This window comes from Mus pahari, chromosome 10 (assembly GCF_900095145.1).
Source record: "Mus pahari chromosome 10, PAHARI_EIJ_v1.1, whole genome shotgun sequence".
Lineage (NCBI taxonomy): Eukaryota > Metazoa > Chordata > Mammalia > Rodentia > Muridae > Mus > Mus pahari.
The window spans coordinates 40,906,671-40,924,330 of NC_034599.1; the positions used below are offsets into that span (position 1 = coordinate 40,906,671).

Below are 17,660 nucleotides of genomic sequence, written 5' to 3' on the forward strand. Positions count from 1 at the left end.
AGGCCTGGAGAGAAAAGACTGCGGGGATCCTTGGTCCCTCCATGCTGCAGGCCCAGTGCTGGTGGCATACCTCATGCAGACACAAGCTCAGTACATGGCTGAGGGTAAGGGACAGGACCATGGCCCCCGCCCTCCCTCTCCACAACAATGACCCTCTCCCTCCTTGGCTTCCCTGTGTGCCACCACTCACTGTGCAGCACGGGGCTGGACTCTAGACTCTCACTGCTCAAATCGTCCATGTCACTGAGATCAAAGGTCACCTTCTTGATAGAGGATCCTTTCAGAGTGTCCTCGTCAGAGACCTGTCAGGTAGAAGTGGCCATTAGTATTGTCCCTGCCACATGGTAAATAAGGACTGGTGAGTCGGTTCTTCTGGGGTCCAAGGTTCTGCAGGCACCACAGGAGAGGTGTACCACAGTCTGCCTCAGTAGAGAAGGTCAGAGAACCCAACTGCCTGTGAAACGGTCCATAGGGCCCCCAGGACCAGAGGAACCCCATCATCCTTCCCCCAAAAACTAGCCTTGCAGTCTCCCCATTTGAGTATCCCTGCTCTCAAACCAAACCTGGGGCACGGAGGAGATTGCACACAGTCTCAGGGAAGGAAGAGACACTTTGATGCCACACTTGGGCACAGCTCTCCTAATAGCTATGCAGGAAGAACAGAGCTAGTCCCTGATTCTGGGGCATTTACCAAGAAGGCTGTGACCAAGCAGAAGAAGCTACAAGGGTGCCCTGAACCATCAGCACAGGCATCGGCCGCTCAGCTATTCTGAAAGAGCCTATGCCTCTGCAATCTCCACAGCCAAGGGCGTGAGTCTAGAGACCCAGTTCTCCCTAACGCAGCCTGAAATAAGCAAGGATCCCAGGAGAGGAAGGAGGGAGTGGCCACATTGGGCTGTATGGCCACAGGAGGATACCTCCTCCTGGAGAGAAGATTCCAGTTGGTTCAGCTTCTCCTCTTTCTTCTTCAACAAGTCATGGCCTTTGCGCATGGCTGACTTCATCTCATCCAGGTGCCTGGTCTCCTGTGTCCAGGGAGGACGGGGAAGACGAACTGTTAGCGTGAATGCTGGAGTGTCCCAGCTCTGATATTTGCTGACTGTTGTAAACACTTCAGCTCTCAGTCCGCTCATCTGAGAGAACTGCTACTCTCTCCTCAGATCCTGAGAACTAACGGGACAGCGTGTTACATGAGGAATACCATGCCTGGAGATGCTAAGCTCTCAAGCTGTTGACCAAATGGTTACCATCACTTGGCTAGCTATTACTAACACCCTTATCCACCAACAAAAAGAGCAAAGCAAGGCAGTAACAATGCTCAGGGACAGAATGGGCACACCCAGGGGAGCCCATCCTTGTGTCTACAAGCCTTTTGCCATCTGCTTCCCACAAGCTAGGCATATAGGCTGCAGGGCACGGGCCCCTCACCCAGTTCTGACACCATGAGAATTGCAAGGGTTCAGACATGACCCAGGGGAGCCCATGCAATTGAGGCCTCGACTGGTTCAAAAATCTGTCACGTCATGTAATGGTGGCATCTCTTGTCTTTTCATTGTAAATCAGGTCAGACAAGAAGCTAGCCAGGGGAGCTACTCAATCTTACACTTGAGTGTATTCCAAGACCTTTGTGTCCCCAGTAAACCAGAGTGACAAAGAAGAGCGGTGGGTTTGCAATAGTTTAGGGATTGGTCACACCTTCACCGAGGCCACAGCAATGGGACTACATTTCCAAACTGCTTGGCTTCAGAAAGGTTTGAGATTTTTGTAGTTTTCTGGTTTGGGAATATCTGCATAGACGTCACCCTTTGAATAGATTTGGGGGCTAGGGACCCACAACCTGTATAGCTCACTTTTTAAAGATGATTAATATGTAGATAAAATAATTTACTATTCTTTATTATGTGCAGCCATGATAAGGCAAGTGACCTCAGGGCCCATGTGACCTATCTCAGAGTTCCCAGAATGATCATCCAAGGAAAGCTAGTACCCTAGCAGCACCCGACCTCCCGACCCGGGCCGGCAGGCCTCTTCTGGGCTCCTGACCTCATCCAAGTTCTTGCGCATGGTTCCCGGGACCTCAGTGCCTGGCAGGTCTTCGTCTACCTCCTGGGCACTGGCCAGCTCATGGCGCCAGTGCTGCTGGGCGGCTTTCAGAGCTGTCTGTCGCCTCCGCATGGAGCGCGTCTGGCGCACCAGGAACTCCTTAGCGCTGCGCACAGCTACACCCTCAGCAGAGAGGAAGTGTGGGACGCTATGGGGCAGAAGAAGCAGGGAAAGAGGAAAACTGAAGACTACACTGAGCCACAGGGCTGGCCATTTCTCCAGCAGCCAGCCACCTGAGCATGCGCAAGAGCTATGGCTGAAGCTGCAGATATCCCTGTTAAATACCTAGAGAGTGTGTGGCACGTGGGACCAAGAGCTCAGACACTATGGCAAGTGTGCCTGGGGCCTGTACTGAGATGGCTAGATACTCCTGGGGTCTGACCTTCCATTAGAGGTCAGCAGGTGGCATCATGTTGTGTTAAAGGCCATGGATGGGAAATCTTAGCTCAGTAGATTCTTCCATCCTAGGCCATGCCTTGAACTTAGCCCTAGCAGCGGCCACTGTCATCTCAGCTGTGACATGAGTACTCCGCATTCATGGCACAAGACGGGACAGGAACACTCACCTCTCCATAGACAGGTCGATCTCCTCCTTACTCAGGGAGAGAGAAGAAGACAGCTCTTGGTTCTCATTCTGCGAACGCATAGTGGAAAAGACTGGGTATAGCAAAAGTTACAGAGATCCTGGCACCCTCCTGGTGTCTCAGCCAAAGAAACAGCTCTGACAGCCCCTGGGTGCTCTTTACATATAAGGTACCATCTGAGTGATGGAGAGGGCAGAGGCGGGGAGATGAGGAGGAGGCTAGGCCCTAAATGAAGCAGATCCAGGCTCCCCTCAGATGTCTCACCTTTCTGCCTCCCCCCACCATCCCCCCCATCACTCCCAGGCTTTGGCCCCCGACTCACTGTGCCAAAGGATTTCCTCAGGTCCTCAATGTGGAGGCCTGGCTCCGGGTGTGGGGAAGCATTCGTCTCAGCTGCCATCTCTTTCAAGACCTCCTGCTTCCTTTGTACTTCAGCCTCAAGGCTGCTGTGGAGAGGAAGGGAGCAAGAGGCAGGGAAGTAAGACCTGGACACTCACCCTCACACCCACACCCACAGGGCAGGGCTAAGGTGTGGACAGCAGGACCCGGCATCCTCTATTTCTTAGAGCCTTGATGCCCTATTCCCTATGAAATGCAGCAGAAATGTGCTGGCTGCTTCTGCGTGGGTTCCAAGCTGGGCCTCCCTCCTCTCCCTTCGGAGGTGCATGATGAGAGAGGGCCCGGAAGCAGCAGGGGGGTTGTGGGAAGCAGTGGCCAGGAGCAGGGTGCCCACACTACCTCAGGTGCTTCTGCAATCTCTGACTCTGCGCCTGCAACAGGTCCACCTGGGACTCAAGCTCCACCCGCTGGACCCTCAGGTCATCGATGGTCCTTCGCAGCTGCTGCTTTGTCTCCAGCAGGTGTGTGTGCTCTTTCTTGGCCTCTTTCAGGTGCTGGTGGGTGGCTGTGGCTTCCTGGGGCAGAGGAAGCGAAAATACCCACAGGCCCGGTGAGGTGCGGGCAGCCTCAGAGGTGTGGGAGACAGGAAACAAAAAGGCAGGGGTCGGAAGCTAGAGCCACTGCGGCCACCATCGCCAGGATCTGGGGTCTCCCACCACAGAGCCACTCACTCCCTGAGGCTTGAAAGTCGGGTCCACTGGGTAGCATGATACTGGCCAACAGTCTTAGAACCCCAGGGCCCTGGACAAGACAGGTGAACAGACCGCCCGCCAGGAGGGACAAACCACAGGGACGGGGCAGGCACACAGACCTCCCTCTCCAGAGCAGCCTGCCTCTGCGCATCCAGGAGAAGTTGCTTCTCTTGTCGCATGTTCTCCTCCTGAGGGGAGACAGACAGGCCCCGGGGCTGACTACAGACCCCAAGACTGAGGTGGAGCCTGCCCTCTAGCCATCGCCCACCCTCACCTGAACATTCAGCTGAGCCAGTCTGGCCTTGACATCTTTAGTTCTGGACGAGAGTTCCACCTCTAAGTCTTGTAATTTCCTTTCCTGGAAGAAGTAAGGTGCACAAGAAGGCGCGGGTGTAGAACAGTGAAAGGCATTTAGTTGAGGGACAGGAGGAAGATCAGAAGCCGGCATGCCACACCCCAGAGGCCAAGCTGGACTCAGACTTGCCTCCTCTTTCCCTGCCCTTGCAGCCTCCTATGTGTGTTATGCTACATCTTGCTGATTCCAGTGGGACAAGGAGACATGAAACTGCCCGCCCCAAAGGTATAAATGGGCTGGCCTCGCCTTTCAAATACTGGGCCTACTCCAAGCGAGGCTCAGAATACAAGAAACAAAGAGACCCCCAAACATAGACATGGCCAGGGTAAGAGCTTGACCCTGAAGGTATCAGAGTCTGCCCTACAATTCTGGGGACAGCGCACACAGCCTCCTAGCCTGCAATGGGAGTGTCTGAGTACCACCCCACCTCCCAGGCCCTCACTTGGTCCCGGTGTCGACGCCTTAGGTCTTCAAGCTGCTGGTCCTGTTCCTGCCTCATGCTCTCTAACTCCCGCTCGTGGGCCCTTCGCAGGCGCTCCAGCTCTCCAGTCAGGTGCCCCAGAAGGTCAGCCCGCTGCTTTCTCTCCTGAAAAGAACATGGAGTCACCAGTGGGGACCTACAGTGGCTCCTTACACACCAAAATCAGTCTCCCCAACTCCTGCTATGCCAGGTCGGTTAGATCACTGAAGGTCACTATCAGCTCCCCAAAGCAGCTTTTAGAGGGGGGCCTCAAAGACAGCAGAGTCCCAGGCCCAGAATGCCAGCCTGTTCTCCCTGTGGAGCTTAGGCAGATACAGGCTAGATGTCTCCCTCAGGGAGACCGTCTCTCCTTCTGATGCATGCTCTACAGCTTCTCCATCAAGAGAGACCACTGGTCAGTTCTCACTAGTCTTCCATAAGGCCAGAACTGGTATGGGAAGGCATGCAGCTAAATTTTGTCTGAGAGTGCTGTTTCTACCCTGGAAGACTGGATTTCCAGTCACAGGAGTGGCAGCCCAAAGGTCTCCCATAGGGGCTGCACTGTACTAGAGCCCCCATGCTACCCTTGCCCACAATTCGCCCCCGATGGGACCAAGCCACATTGAGCTGGGGTCCACTCAAGACATGAAACCTTCCCACCTCTAGGGGTGGGCATCATGTTCTCTCTCTTCCTCCTGGGCAATGAGAGAGATGGTTGCTATCGCTGCCTGTCGGGCTGACGGAGTCTAGAATCACCCAGGGGGCAGGCTTGGGCTCTGGGAGAGATTTTCTAGATTATGGGTTGGCTAAGGTGGGGAGACCCATCCCCAACGTGGGCAGCACCCTCCCATGGGTTGGGGTCTCAGACCTCCTAAAAACAAGAGGTGGAGCCGAGTGTCCATTCCAGGCTGAGGACACGAGGTGACTAGCTGTGTCATACTTTGCCACCATGCCTTCCTCACCATAATAAGAGTATGGCTTCATGCGTCTGCCTTCCCCACCATAATAAGAGTATAACTTCAAACTGGGCCAAAGTAAGCCCTTCCTTCACCAAGTTGCTTTTGATGGGTCGTGTGACACAGCAGCAGCCACAACTAGAAACTAGACCCATCTGATAATAGCCAGCTCTTGCTCGGCTCGTGTCATTCCTCCTTGTTGTCCTGAAATTCCATGTACCCTGGTGACATGGTTTTGGGGTGACTAAACCAGAAGGCTGTGGAGTCACATAGCTTGGGAAGGTGACCTAAACTCTCCTGGCCTCAGTGCCCTGGTCTCCAAAATGAAGATAATGACAGCACGCATTCCCCCAGGCTACTGTGAAGACCGAACGCTAAGGAGCTCAGAGTAACACCTGGCGCTGAGTAAAACCTTATTATCTATAAGCAATCATTAAGATTTTTTGTTGTTGTTGTTTAAAGTGCAGCCACTGTGGGGGACCAAGCAACCCTTGCTGGGGAACGGGGGTTTCTCAAACTTCAGGAAAAAAAAAAAAAAAAAGCCAAACAGTGACCTTGTTCTTGCAGGCAGCCAGAGCGGTAAGTCTCCCCTAACCCTTTTCCTGCCCTCACCCTTCCCTGTGCCTGACAGCCAGCTGAGAAGGACCCCAGTGGGTGTGCCTATTCGCCTGTGTGCTGCATGGAGGCTACCTCAGCTTCGTAGCGCTCTCTAGCTTCAGCCATCTCTTTCCAGTGCTCCCCCTTCATCTTGTCCATCTTCCTCTCATGTTCCCTCTCTACCTCCTGGCGCTTGTCTCGAAGGAGGCTGCTGAGCTGTAAGGGGGACACAAAGAAACACAGCTTGCAGGGCTGAGAGGAGAGAGACGGGCCTGGGGACCCGAAGATCTTACGCATGAAGTGTCCTCGGCCCCAAACACACAGCGCCAAAGCACACATGCGCACGTCTGAACTACTACCACTACCCCTCCCTACAGACATACAGGGGGCCTAGGAGCAGCCACGGTCCTGGCCCTGAGTGAGTGGAGGCTAGGTGGGGTAGCAGACCTTAGCGGAGGTGACAGAGACCAGCACTCACCTCCTGTTCATACTCAGTCACCTGATGAACCTTCTGCTGAGCTCTCTGCTCGGCCCACCCAAGGCTCTCCTGTAATTGGGCCTCCTCTTTCTGCTGAGCTCCCTCTATCTTCTTCTGGAGGCTGGAGATCACCTAAGGAGATGCCGGAGCACACAGCAGAATGGGTCCTTCAGAATTGGGTGCATGGATTCAGCACCCATCCCAGCATCCTGGGGAAGGGGCGGGGAGGAAGCTCACTCCCTACAGGCCAAGGGTGGGGCTGAGCTGAACTCTTGTGTCAGCATGAAGGGGCCTGAGGGCCCAGACTCTGCCCCATCGGACCAGGTCACCGTCTCCTCACCTCCCGGTGTTTGGCTTCCAGTGAGGAACAGAGCTGCTCCAGCTCAGCGCTGTGCTTCTTCTCTAGGCCTGCCACTGCCTGAGGAGAAGCAGAGGGCCTGTGAGAGAAGTCTCAGAGAGTGGGGCCAGCTCCTGCGCTGAGCAGAGTCCACTTCCCCTCCTCCCTGTGCCCCACCTGGAGCTAACCCCTCATCCTCTGCATGCCTCCAAGTCAGGGAACAGTCTCCCTCAGCTCACTCACTTCCCTCCTCTCCCCTTCCAGCCGCTCCCTCAGCTGCAGCAGAGCGGCCTCCTTCTCCGCCTCCTTCTCTGCCCTCATGGCGGCCAGTGCACTCCTCTCCTCGGCCTCCAGCTGCTCCCTCAGCTGCTCCAGCGCCCTCCTGCTTTTCTGTTCCAAGCTGGCTCTTTCCGCTTTCTGGAGAGTCTCAGCCTCTTCTCGAAGCCTCTGTAGGGCAGCCTGTTGCTCAGTTCTGGGCAGAGAGACTGGAGTGAGAACAGGCCCGTGCACTCAGGGCCTTGGTGGGCAGGCTCCTGGTCAGTGTGGACTCACCTAATCTGGTTCTCAAAAGCCTCGGTACTGGACTGCACCTCAGCCTGGAGGCAGGCCAGCCTCCGGCCTTCCTCCTCTCTTATCTGAGTCTCCTTTTCCTTCTCCTCCTCCGAGGTTTTCTGTAGCTGTGCCTTCAGGAGGCTGGGGAAAAGGTCAGGAAGGCTGGTGAGATGGACCAGAGGTCTTTCTGTAGTCAGGACCCATCTCTGAGTCTCGAAGCCTGCCTACAAGCCACCTTTGGTATTAAAGATCAGTCAACCTCTCATCCATGTCGGTCCCTCATAGAAGGGAGATCTGAACATCATCTGCCTTCTGCCACAGGAGGCAAATGGCAGGCTGTTTGGTCCAAGGCTCCCACACACCTACATGTTATCCTCCTGGACATGAAAGGTTACAACCACCCCAGCCAGTCTCTCCACCCGCCCCTCACTCCTCAGCCATTAGACCCTCTCCCAGGCACACCAGAAGACCCTGTCTACAGACTCACCATCCTTTGCTTTGCCCTGGACCATTGCTCATGCTAGTTCTTCAGCCAAGAATTCCACTTCTCTAATCAACGAAACCATACTCATTGCCCAACACACAAGTTCATCAGTTCACATTTCTCCTCACCATCTGCACGTGGGCCTTTCTTAGCACAGCTGCCATGTGTCACGATACCTTATAACTGATCTGTTCTATCTGGTTTCCATGCAAGACATGGACTTTCTTCAGAGCAAGAATCCTGCCTCCTTTGGGGGAAAGGGACAGGGTCTCATGTGGCCTAGGCTGGCTTCAGACTTCCTATGTAGCCAAAAGTGGCCTTAATTCCTGATCTTTCTGCCTTCACCTCCCAAGTGCTTATGCCACACCTGGCTATAATACTGCCCTTAAGTCTTTTGTACCAAGCACTGAATGTAGTAACTGGCATAAAATGGTATTCAAAGTCTTAGGTCTCTGCAGTATCATCTAGTCCCAACCTCTGAGTAAGCCTTAAGAGTCCATGAAAGGCACCTTGATCTGATCCATGACAGCCATCATTTCCCCTGAAGCAAATATAGCTGTGCTTTTACAAACTACATCTTCCTTGGGTAACTCCTCACACAGACCCTGCAACACTAGGGGATATGTGCAGTGTACCTAGGATGCCCAAGCCTAAGAAAAGCAGGATGCAGAAGACAACCTCTTTGCAAAGGTCTGGAGTGAATTCCAGAGTCAAAACAGATTTAGGATTATTTCCTATTTCAAGTAATTCATACCACTGCTTTCCTCTGTAATGAGGGGAGAAAAAACCTGAACAAAATGCAAATCCTTCCTCTTGGATTCCCTAAAATCCCTGTCTTTTTCTGTGTCAAAAGTTACACAGCCAACATTGAATGTGGGGCTGACAGGGAATTTAGAGTAATTCAAGCTCTCCATTTTACACCTAACAAAACAAAAGGGTGCGAGCCTGCCTGTCTTCCCGCCCAGACCCATAAAAATATGTGTGGAAAGAAAATCGGGGTCTCGAGGTAAACTGCTTCAAGGAGAGCCGGGCAAGGCTCTTCACCACAGAGAAATCACTTAGTCATGACTGGCTAGACAAGAAACACCATTTTAAGAGCAACTACCGTGTTGTAGGCCTTGAGGCAGACACTGCCAACACCCTAGCCCCCACCACAAACTCGGAGAGCTCTTAGGAGAGGCCTCGGGGAACTGTGTTTTAAGGTCAGCTGTTTGGCTACTGTCCTGAAAGGATAGTCTTCAGTGACCCAAGAGGGTCTGAGATAGGGTGGCGCTGGGTCTGAGGCACCTATGTTGGGCTCATGAAAGATTGACCCTGACCTCCCATTATTTAGGTGTCAGTTTTCTGGTTTGTTTCTTCAAACTTAACCATAGATTTGCTATCTATGGTCTATAATGGTAACTCTCAGCCACTCTTGAATATTCTGTCAAAAAGGGCAAGATGTGGCATTACACTGTCAAGTCAATGTGGTTCTGAAGCACCTTTGGCTCATGCTTCGACATGCTGCTTATGGCCATCTTGGTAGTCATTTGCCCTTTTCTTCTGAGGAGAACTCTGCTGGCTAATGGGCCACCTTTCCAGTGTCCCTTGTTAGCAGAGAAACCAAGCCAGAGATGCTTTCTTGGGTACTCAATGCAATACCAGCTCAAGTTTCTGGGTAAGGTTTCTAGGAGCCACTTTGTGAGGCTGTGGGCATCCCAGTGGGTACCCCTCACTCCCCAAGCCCCTCCACAGGGAAGAAACAGACCTGAGGGGCTTCTCCTGCTGGTAAAGCTGGCACTCCTCTTCTTCCTCCTCTTCCTCCTCCTCCTCTTCCTCTTTTTCTTCCTCTTCTTCCTCCCCCTCCTCCTCTTCTTCCTCCCCCTCCTCCTCTTCTTCCTCCTCCTCCTCCTCTTCCTCTCCCTCCTCCTTTTCCTCCTCCTCTCTCCACAGCCTCTCTTCCAGCTGCTGCGGCTTCTCTTTCTGCAACTCCAGCAGCAACCTCTGGTCTTCCTCCAGTTCCTGGGTCACTGCCTCTTCCATGCCCTTCAGTGCAGCCTCTGAGAACTGCTTTTGAGGAGCTGCAGGCTCTGCAGTTTGCCTGCGTGAGGGAGAGGGTGGCTTACCACTGCAGTGTTAGCACCCACCAAGGTCCCACAGGTCCAGAACTGGCAGAGGAGAACGAAGTTCTGTCCCTCAGGGGTTCTCCCCTGGAATGGCTCGCACTCCTGTTTCCAAATCCCCACTCAAGCTCTGCCTGATAGTTCAGGCTCATTTCAGAAACAGGTCCCAGAGTCTGTTCTCTGCCTCCCAAACCAAGCAGAGGGCAAGGCCCCGCAGAAGAAGCTACAAAGCTCCCAGCCTTGCTACTAAAGGAGGCGGGTGCTTCCCTGAGCCAATTGTGACGGGAGGGTCTCAGCAGCACAGGGTTAGGTTAGTGTCTGGAAATGGATGAGAATCTCTGAGCTAACATGGGTACACAGAGGACTGTTAAGAAGGCGACAATGACATTCATTTCCTGTGTGACTAGAGCAGCGGTTCTCAACCCGTGGGTTGTGGTCCCTTTGGGGGCCACACAGCAGATATTCTGCCTATTAGATATTTACATTACAACATATAACAGTAGCAAAATTATAGTTATGAAATAGCAACAAAGTAACTTTATGCTTGGGGATCACCACAATGTGAGGAACTGTATTAAGGGGTCACAGCACTAGGAAGGTTGAGAACCACTGGTCCAGAGAGTCTTGAGGACTAAAGAAAATATCAAAATACCAGTAACGACTGTGAGTCATGAAAGAAATGTCAGGATGAAGTGTTTTACTTCCTTAAAGACCAGGAGGCACACGCACTCCCAGGTCCCTGAGCCTCACATCCCAACCGGCCTCAACACAGAAACGCTCTTCTTGCACAGTGCCATGGCTCCATCCAGCAGGAACACATGGGCAGGACCTGAATCCGAGAACCACTTGAGAGTCAAACAGAGGAGCTGCCCAGCCAGACTGTGAGCTCTGAGGCCCCCCTCCCTGCAGCTCAGCAGAGAGGCAGACGGAAGGCAGCAGGAGGAGAGAGGTCAGAATGGTAAAGAATCTCACTGCAGCCCACAGAGACCAGCAAGAGGAAGACAGAAAAGGCTACTGACATCCCTGAGATGCCATCAAGACCCAGTCCCTCCCTATTCCTAAGAGCAAGAACCCAGAAAACAACCTTGGACCACGCTATCAATTCTCAGCTCCAAACTCCATCCCCTCCCTCCTTCCACATCCTGGATTCCTCTCAGTCCCCTGCCACAGCCCAGCAGATGACAGATACTGCAACATGGCTGCCACCTCCTCTGAGAATATTGCCCTCCATAAGAGCCTTCCCTCCCAGCTCTCTGCCTCATCAACCCTCCAACTCATTTCCAAGCTTGGCAGAAATCATCCTTTTTTTTTTCCTCCCAGCGATAGTACCTTTTAATGTCTGCCTCCCTTGTGGGCTGCGGAGTTATGTGGAGCCCTAGGGACAGATGCTGCAGGGAGATGAGACACCAGACCACACGTGCCCAGGCTATGCACACCAGTGAACCTACCTGCACACCTGGCACACAGGCAAATGAGGCTGTTTCTTGCCTCCCTGGTTTAAAGGTTTGGTTCTGCTGAACCCCTTTGTTTAGCTCGAAAGCACTGGATGATGCATGAAAGATCTAACAGGAGGGTGAGCACTCTGGAAGAAGTAGGTCTGGCTTCAGGCCAACCGTTCAGGTATCAGCCTCTGTGAGACCCAGTTTCCGCTCATGGGAGGGAGTGGGGAGCCCTGTCCTTTCAGGCCACTAAGTAGCTCAGAGATCCACAGGGGTGAGCAGGGAGGATGAGGAGGTCCCCAGGAGCATTCTGAAGTGGGGGAGGGGGTACCACTGCTAAGCTGGAGAGCCGGACACCCCCCCACTCTCTGCAGTAGTTGTGGGGATCAAAGTAGGATCTTGCATATGCCAGGGAAATAAATGCTCTCCCACTTAGCTGCACAGCCAAGATGTGGCTTGGGTCCACTTACTACTCTGCAAACACTCACAAAAGAGGCAGATATCGTGGAGACTACCTCCCAGCCCTCCAGACTCAGCTGCCGGATGTAGAGCTCCCCACACTACTCCAAAAGCCAACCGATCCCTGCTGGAGAAGACTCAAGAGAAGCAAAACAGGCACCTAGAGGAGCCTCAAGGGTCAGCCAGGCAAGGGTCAGCCAGGCAAGGGTCAGCCAGGCAAGTATCTGGAGACCCCGGAAGGCACATCACTGAGACAGGAAGAAATACGAAGTCAGTGGGTCAGCCTCAGAAAAGCTGTCTGCTCAGCAGCCCTGGGTCCTCTGTAGGCCTCGCTCACCTGGAAAAACCAACAAACCCCAGAGCCTGGCACAGCTACCTCACACCCGAGCTACCTCACACTCGAGGTCAAGTCAAGGCCCAAGAGAGCAAGTCGGCTCTGTCTGTGACTCACCAGCAAGTCCCCTCCCCCTCCCCAAGCCCCCGTCTCCTTTCTAAAACATTCCACGTTTGTTTTAAGACAAAACCAGTGCTTGGTGGAGGAGAGAACATGCCTTTCCTGGTTCTTGCTAATGAGCTACAAGGCTCCCCTCACCCACCCTCAGACCTGAGGTCCTGGCCGATGTTCCAGTGACCTGAACTAAGTATGGGCAAGGGTCTAGGATGGCTAGGGGATGCATCCACTCTTCTCCCCAGTTCTCCCACCACTCAAGGGGAATGGGGGTTCACACAGTCCATATACTGGAAGACAGGACAGACACATAAAACTGGCCCTTACACCTCTGGAGAGACAGGTGAGCTGGGACAGACTGCCACCTTCTCCTCGGTCTCCTCAGCCTCCTGCTGCTCAAGGCCTAGCTCCTCGGCCTGGGAGTGTTTCTCCTCAGCCCTCTCAGGGGAAGCAGGTGGGCTCAGGACCTGCTCCCTTGCAAGCAATAAAGAAGCAGCCATGTTAGAGCCGGTAGGAAGGGAAGGGCTCAACTCAGAGCCTACTGGGGTCAAAGAGAAGATGGAGACAAGGAGGGCAGCCCCAGGGAAACTCCTCTGCCTCATTCCCACATTCCCTTCCCCTCCCGGCCTCTTCTCGAGTCATTTAAAGTGAAGATCAGCCATTCCCACCCACATGGCAGGAAAGATGGTCCCATCACCCTAGAAACACCACACACAGCAGGATGCTGTTGACTGAACATTGCTATAGCTCGGCTTCCCCTGTGGCTCATCCCCACTCTATCAATCTTAAGACCAAGATCTTCTTCTTGCCAGGGAAACAGAGCCACTGGTAAATACACCCTGGGCTCTGGACCAGGCTGAGACAGAAAGGCTCTCCTGTGTGGCTTCAGCCGGTCCAGGGGCCCTGCACTGCCCTCTGGCTGGGACAAGGTGGTGCTCCAACTCAGTTTGCATGAGGCTAGAGGTGGGCTAATGCCTGGCGGGGAGATGCTGGTGAGGACAGAGCTGAAAGGGGTCCCCTAGCAGGAGTGTAGCAGCCAGGGCCACAGTCAAGTCTGCCCTGGCAGGAGTTATCATACTCTTATTTAAAAACCCCTATGGCTCCCCCAATCAGGTTGGCTACCCTAAAGCCAGCTATGGACGGTGGACTATGAAGAGGCAGGTCTGCCACCTCCGGGGACCCTTCTTCCCCACCCTTACCTCTGGAGGAGGGACAGTGGGGCGGGGCTGGCTTCTACAGAGTCCTTCCCAGGCCCCTCTGCTTCCTTCCACTCAGGCTGCCCCTCCAGGGTCTGCAAAGGCCCTTCCTCAGTGGCCTGGCTGTGAGGGCTACTCTGGAGCTGTTCCCTGCGCAGAAATGGGGAAGACAGCCTGGTCAGGGCAGCCAGCGGAGCAGGGTTAGGCCTTCACTTGGAAAGCCAGAAGAGAATGTAGAGGGCATGGACATTGTGGCCACCAGTCCTCCTCCTCAGCTGCCTGCACAGGAGACACTGCCCCCCACACCCACAGAGTCCAGACACCGCTGCCACACACGCAGCAGGTCAGCGTCCCCCTTCTCAGCACCCTCCTGCAGGGTTATAGCTGGGCTCTCGGTACCCTGCTGCATTTGCCTGGTCCAGCAGCTGAACACCTTCACATTATCAGAATTCACCATCACTGGGGCCAGGGAAGGATGAAAGGATTAAGGGAAAATGGGGAAAGGAAGGGCTAGAGAGATAGATCACTGGTTAAAATGATGCCTTGTCCTTCCAAGGACCTGAGTTCAAGTCCCAGCAGCCTGTGCCAGACAGCTCACAACTACCTGTAATTTCAGCTCCAGAAGATCCGACACCTCTGGCCTCTGTGGGACACTCACATTATGAGTATACATGTGCGCACGCACGCGCACGCGCACACACACACACACACACACACACACACACAAATTAAATAAGCCGGGTGTGGTGGCGCACGCCTTTAATCCCAGCACTCAGGAGACAGAGGCAAGGAGATTTATGAGTTCGAGGCCAGCCTGGTCTACAGAGTGAGCTCCAGAACAGTCAGGGCTATACAGAGAAACCCTGCCTCAAAAAAACAAAAAAACAAAAAAATTAAATAGAGGGTTTTTTTTATGGTAAAAAGAAAGGTTGGAGAGATGACTTGGTTACCATCTGTAACTCCAGTTCCAGGGGACCCAAAATCCTCTGCTGACCCCCCTCAGGCACCAAGCACACACATGGTGCATAGTCATACTCATAGGCAAAGCATTCACATACATAAAATAAATCTTAAAAAGAATAAAAACAGGGGGAGGGAGGAGATACGGGGCTTGTGGAAGGGAAACTGGGAAGGGGGATAACATTTGGAATGTAAATAAATAAAATAACCAATAAAAAAATGAAAAAAAGGGGGGCTGGAGAGACAGCTCAGCAGTTAAGAGCATTGACTGCTCTTCTGGAAGTCCTGAGTTCAAATCCCAGCAACCACATAGTGGCTCACAATCATCTGTAATAATACTGGATGCCCTCTTCTGGTGTGTCTGAAAACAGCTACAGTGTACTTACATATAATAAATAAATAAATCTTTTAAAAAATGAAAAAAAAAAGTGTGAAAAGGAGGTGCCAGACTCCAGTGGTCAGATGATAACTGACACAGGAGCATTACTGAATACCCCAAGGAGGAAGAGTGCAGACCCAGGAGATGACTACTACCCTTCATTTTCCTGGGTGGCAGCTCCCCTCCTTTATGGGATGAGGCTAGGGGAAAACACACCACACACACACACATACACACACACACACACACACACACACACACACACACACACACACTGTCTGCACAGTCAACTCTACCATCAAAGGAAGAACCCCGGCTAAGACCATTGAGTTTCGACACTTGGAGCATGGCTCTCTAGACCTCCAACACGGCTACTTCAGCCCTGGCTCACGGCCAGATATATACAGCTTAATTGACCCAATCCAGTAAGGAGGACAGAAGCCCTGGACTAATCACAGAGCCACGTGCAACGTCCTGCCATGTGACACTTCACGCTCCTGTCCTAGTGCACCACCATAGGCAGGGTCCATCCTGCCCACCTCCCACACCCTGCCACATAAGCACACCTTGTACGGCCACCCCACCAGGTTACCATCTGTCTCCCAGCAACAGTAAGGACCAGGAACTCTACCCGCGCCCACACCCTCCTGACACACACAACCTCCCACTGTACATACCTCTCAGAGACTTGGGTATGCTTGCTCTGTGGCTCAGCGATGCTGGATTTGCTGTCATCTTGTTCTTCTTGGTCTAACCCCTGGGCCTGAAAGCAAGAAGTCAGGGAAGAAGTGCTTTAGGGAGCTCTGCAGCGCAAGTGTCTCATCCCACTGAACCAAACGGTCAGCAGGCACCACGGTGCCTCTAGAGAGGACAGGTACACCACGGTGCCTCTGGAGAGGACAGGTACACCACGGTGCCTCTGGAGAGGACCGGGGCTGCTGAGACACAGGGCAGGTCTATCTGTAGAAGGAAACTTCCTAAGCTCTAGCTAAGCCCATGACCCACAGCTGAAACAGGAGATAAATACAGTCACTATATACATAGATAAGAGCCAGGAACAGGGCGGGGAGGCAGGGGGATGGGGTACCCTAAGAACCTGGCCTGCTGCACAGAGCCTGCACTGCTAGCCGCAAAGAGAAGGCGATGATCTCCGTGAACACCCTAAACTCACTGAGGCCTGGGTCACCAAGGCCGTGGTACAGGGGTGACAAAATGAAATGGTTAGACCACATACATTAGGAAGGAAGAATTCTGAACCACCAGGATCTAGGGGGGGCAGGGGAGGCTATGCCCCAAACCCGAGGGCACCATCTGACTCCCAGGAGGAGAGCATAATATTCCTTCCTCGGCTCTACTCCAGGATGTGAATCCCATCATAGACAATGAACTCACACACCACCCCCCGCGCCAGCCCCCAAGGCTGGTATTACAGCATCCGTTTGAAAATAAACTCCCAAAGCTTATTCACATCTTGGGTATCTAGGCAAATTTAGAAAGCTGGTTTTAAAAAAAAAAAAAAAAAAAAAAACAGGCAATGTTTGATGATTTCAAATATTTTGTAAAGAAACACAATGGTGGAATCAGCCTGGGACCCATTCTTTGTCCCAGAATGTCCAGCCTGCAGGAGAACCTCCTCCCCTCAACTATGTCAGTAAAGCATGCATCCCAGGGCTTCAGTAAGGGTGAAATGTCCTACACATGAACACAGCTTCTGCCTGAAAAATTAGACTATAGTACCAGCTCCTCCTCTCTCATCCTCTCTCTCAGCCTAAGATGGAGAGAAAGAAAAGCCTGTGCCAGCCTCAGGCCCCACTCTAGAACTGGCCCTCCTGACAGGAGCACCACCTACTCTGAGACTCAGGTTCGCTGGGAGAGGAGGGGAAGGAGAGAGATCACTCTGTCTTTCCCAATGGGGACCCAGCCCTGTGTCCCGCACATACAGACACTTCCCCTCTGGCCACTGGAACCCCAGCAGTTGTATCTGACTCTGACATCTGGGTGGTTAACCAAGGGCAGACCAATGCATCTGTGGTACCTCTCAGAGCCTGAGGCAGAAAGGCTCCCTGTCAGGGCTGCCACTCCCATTGCATGGGCCTGGGCAGAGCCTGGGCCACACAATGACCGGCAAGCACACCCTCCCTGCCCCACCTCGTCCTCCTCCTAAGGTTCATCTTCCCTACAAAGCACCCCCTCTTGTTCTCACGTTCTCAAAGAAAAAGGGACCACACAGGTCAACTGGACTTCTGTGGGAAGCGGGTGTGGCCAAGCCCTGTGATCCCTGTTTACCAAGAACCTGAGCCTGTGCACTTATAAGATTCTGTGCTGTCTGCCTGATGAGTCACTGGCCTATCACTGCACGCCCTGCCTGCATGCACAGATCGTACTGAATGCTGATTGGATCCAGGAGAGGGGAGAGGGAGAAGAGGCAGAGGACTGATGAAAAACAGAAACTGGACGAGCCAGAGATAAAGGCAGGAGCTGCTTGAAACCCTCCTTGGTGTTCATGCGTTTTTCCCATCTCTGCCGGTGGGAGTGCGGGGTTGCGGCATCTGGTGGCCCTTATGGGGAAGAAAAGAAGAAAAGGCCAAGAAAGAAGCAGAAAAGAAAGCAAAAGCAGAAGCCAGGCAGAAGGAACAGGAAGCCAAAGAAAAGCAAAGACAAGCTGAATTAGAAGCTGTTC

General features: G+C 53.1%; 1 protein-coding gene across 6 annotated transcripts in view; it reads right to left on the reverse strand.

Annotated features, from left to right (window-relative positions):
• Cep164 (centrosomal protein 164) overlaps positions 1 to 17,660 on the reverse strand; it is a 70,601-nt gene that overhangs the window by 4,407 nt on the left and 48,534 nt on the right. For 5 of the 6 annotated variants that reach the window (XM_021206163.2, XM_029543157.1, XM_029543158.1 and 2 more), the window contains 16 exons: positions 15,658 to 15,743; positions 13,645 to 13,791; positions 7,514 to 7,654; positions 7,205 to 7,433; positions 6,965 to 7,042; positions 6,625 to 6,756; positions 6,240 to 6,362; positions 4,576 to 4,719; positions 4,053 to 4,136; positions 3,898 to 3,966; positions 3,426 to 3,601; positions 3,010 to 3,133; positions 2,670 to 2,737; positions 2,044 to 2,251; positions 918 to 1,025; positions 191 to 302 (listed from right to left, as the gene is read on the reverse strand). In XM_021206163.2, the coding sequence (XP_021061822.1) occupies positions 191 to 302; positions 918 to 1,025; positions 2,044 to 2,251; positions 2,670 to 2,737; positions 3,010 to 3,133; positions 3,426 to 3,601; positions 3,898 to 3,966; positions 4,053 to 4,136; positions 4,576 to 4,719; positions 6,240 to 6,362; positions 6,625 to 6,756; positions 6,965 to 7,042; positions 7,205 to 7,433; positions 7,514 to 7,654; positions 13,645 to 13,791; positions 15,658 to 15,743 (2,029 nt within the window). The remainder of the gene's footprint in view (positions 1 to 190; positions 303 to 917; positions 1,026 to 2,043; positions 2,252 to 2,669; positions 2,738 to 3,009; positions 3,134 to 3,425; positions 3,602 to 3,897; positions 3,967 to 4,052; positions 4,137 to 4,575; positions 4,720 to 6,239; positions 6,363 to 6,624; positions 6,757 to 6,964; positions 7,043 to 7,204; positions 7,434 to 7,513; positions 7,655 to 13,644; positions 13,792 to 15,657; positions 15,744 to 17,660) is intronic. The other variant, XM_029543159.1, reaches the window with a different exon arrangement.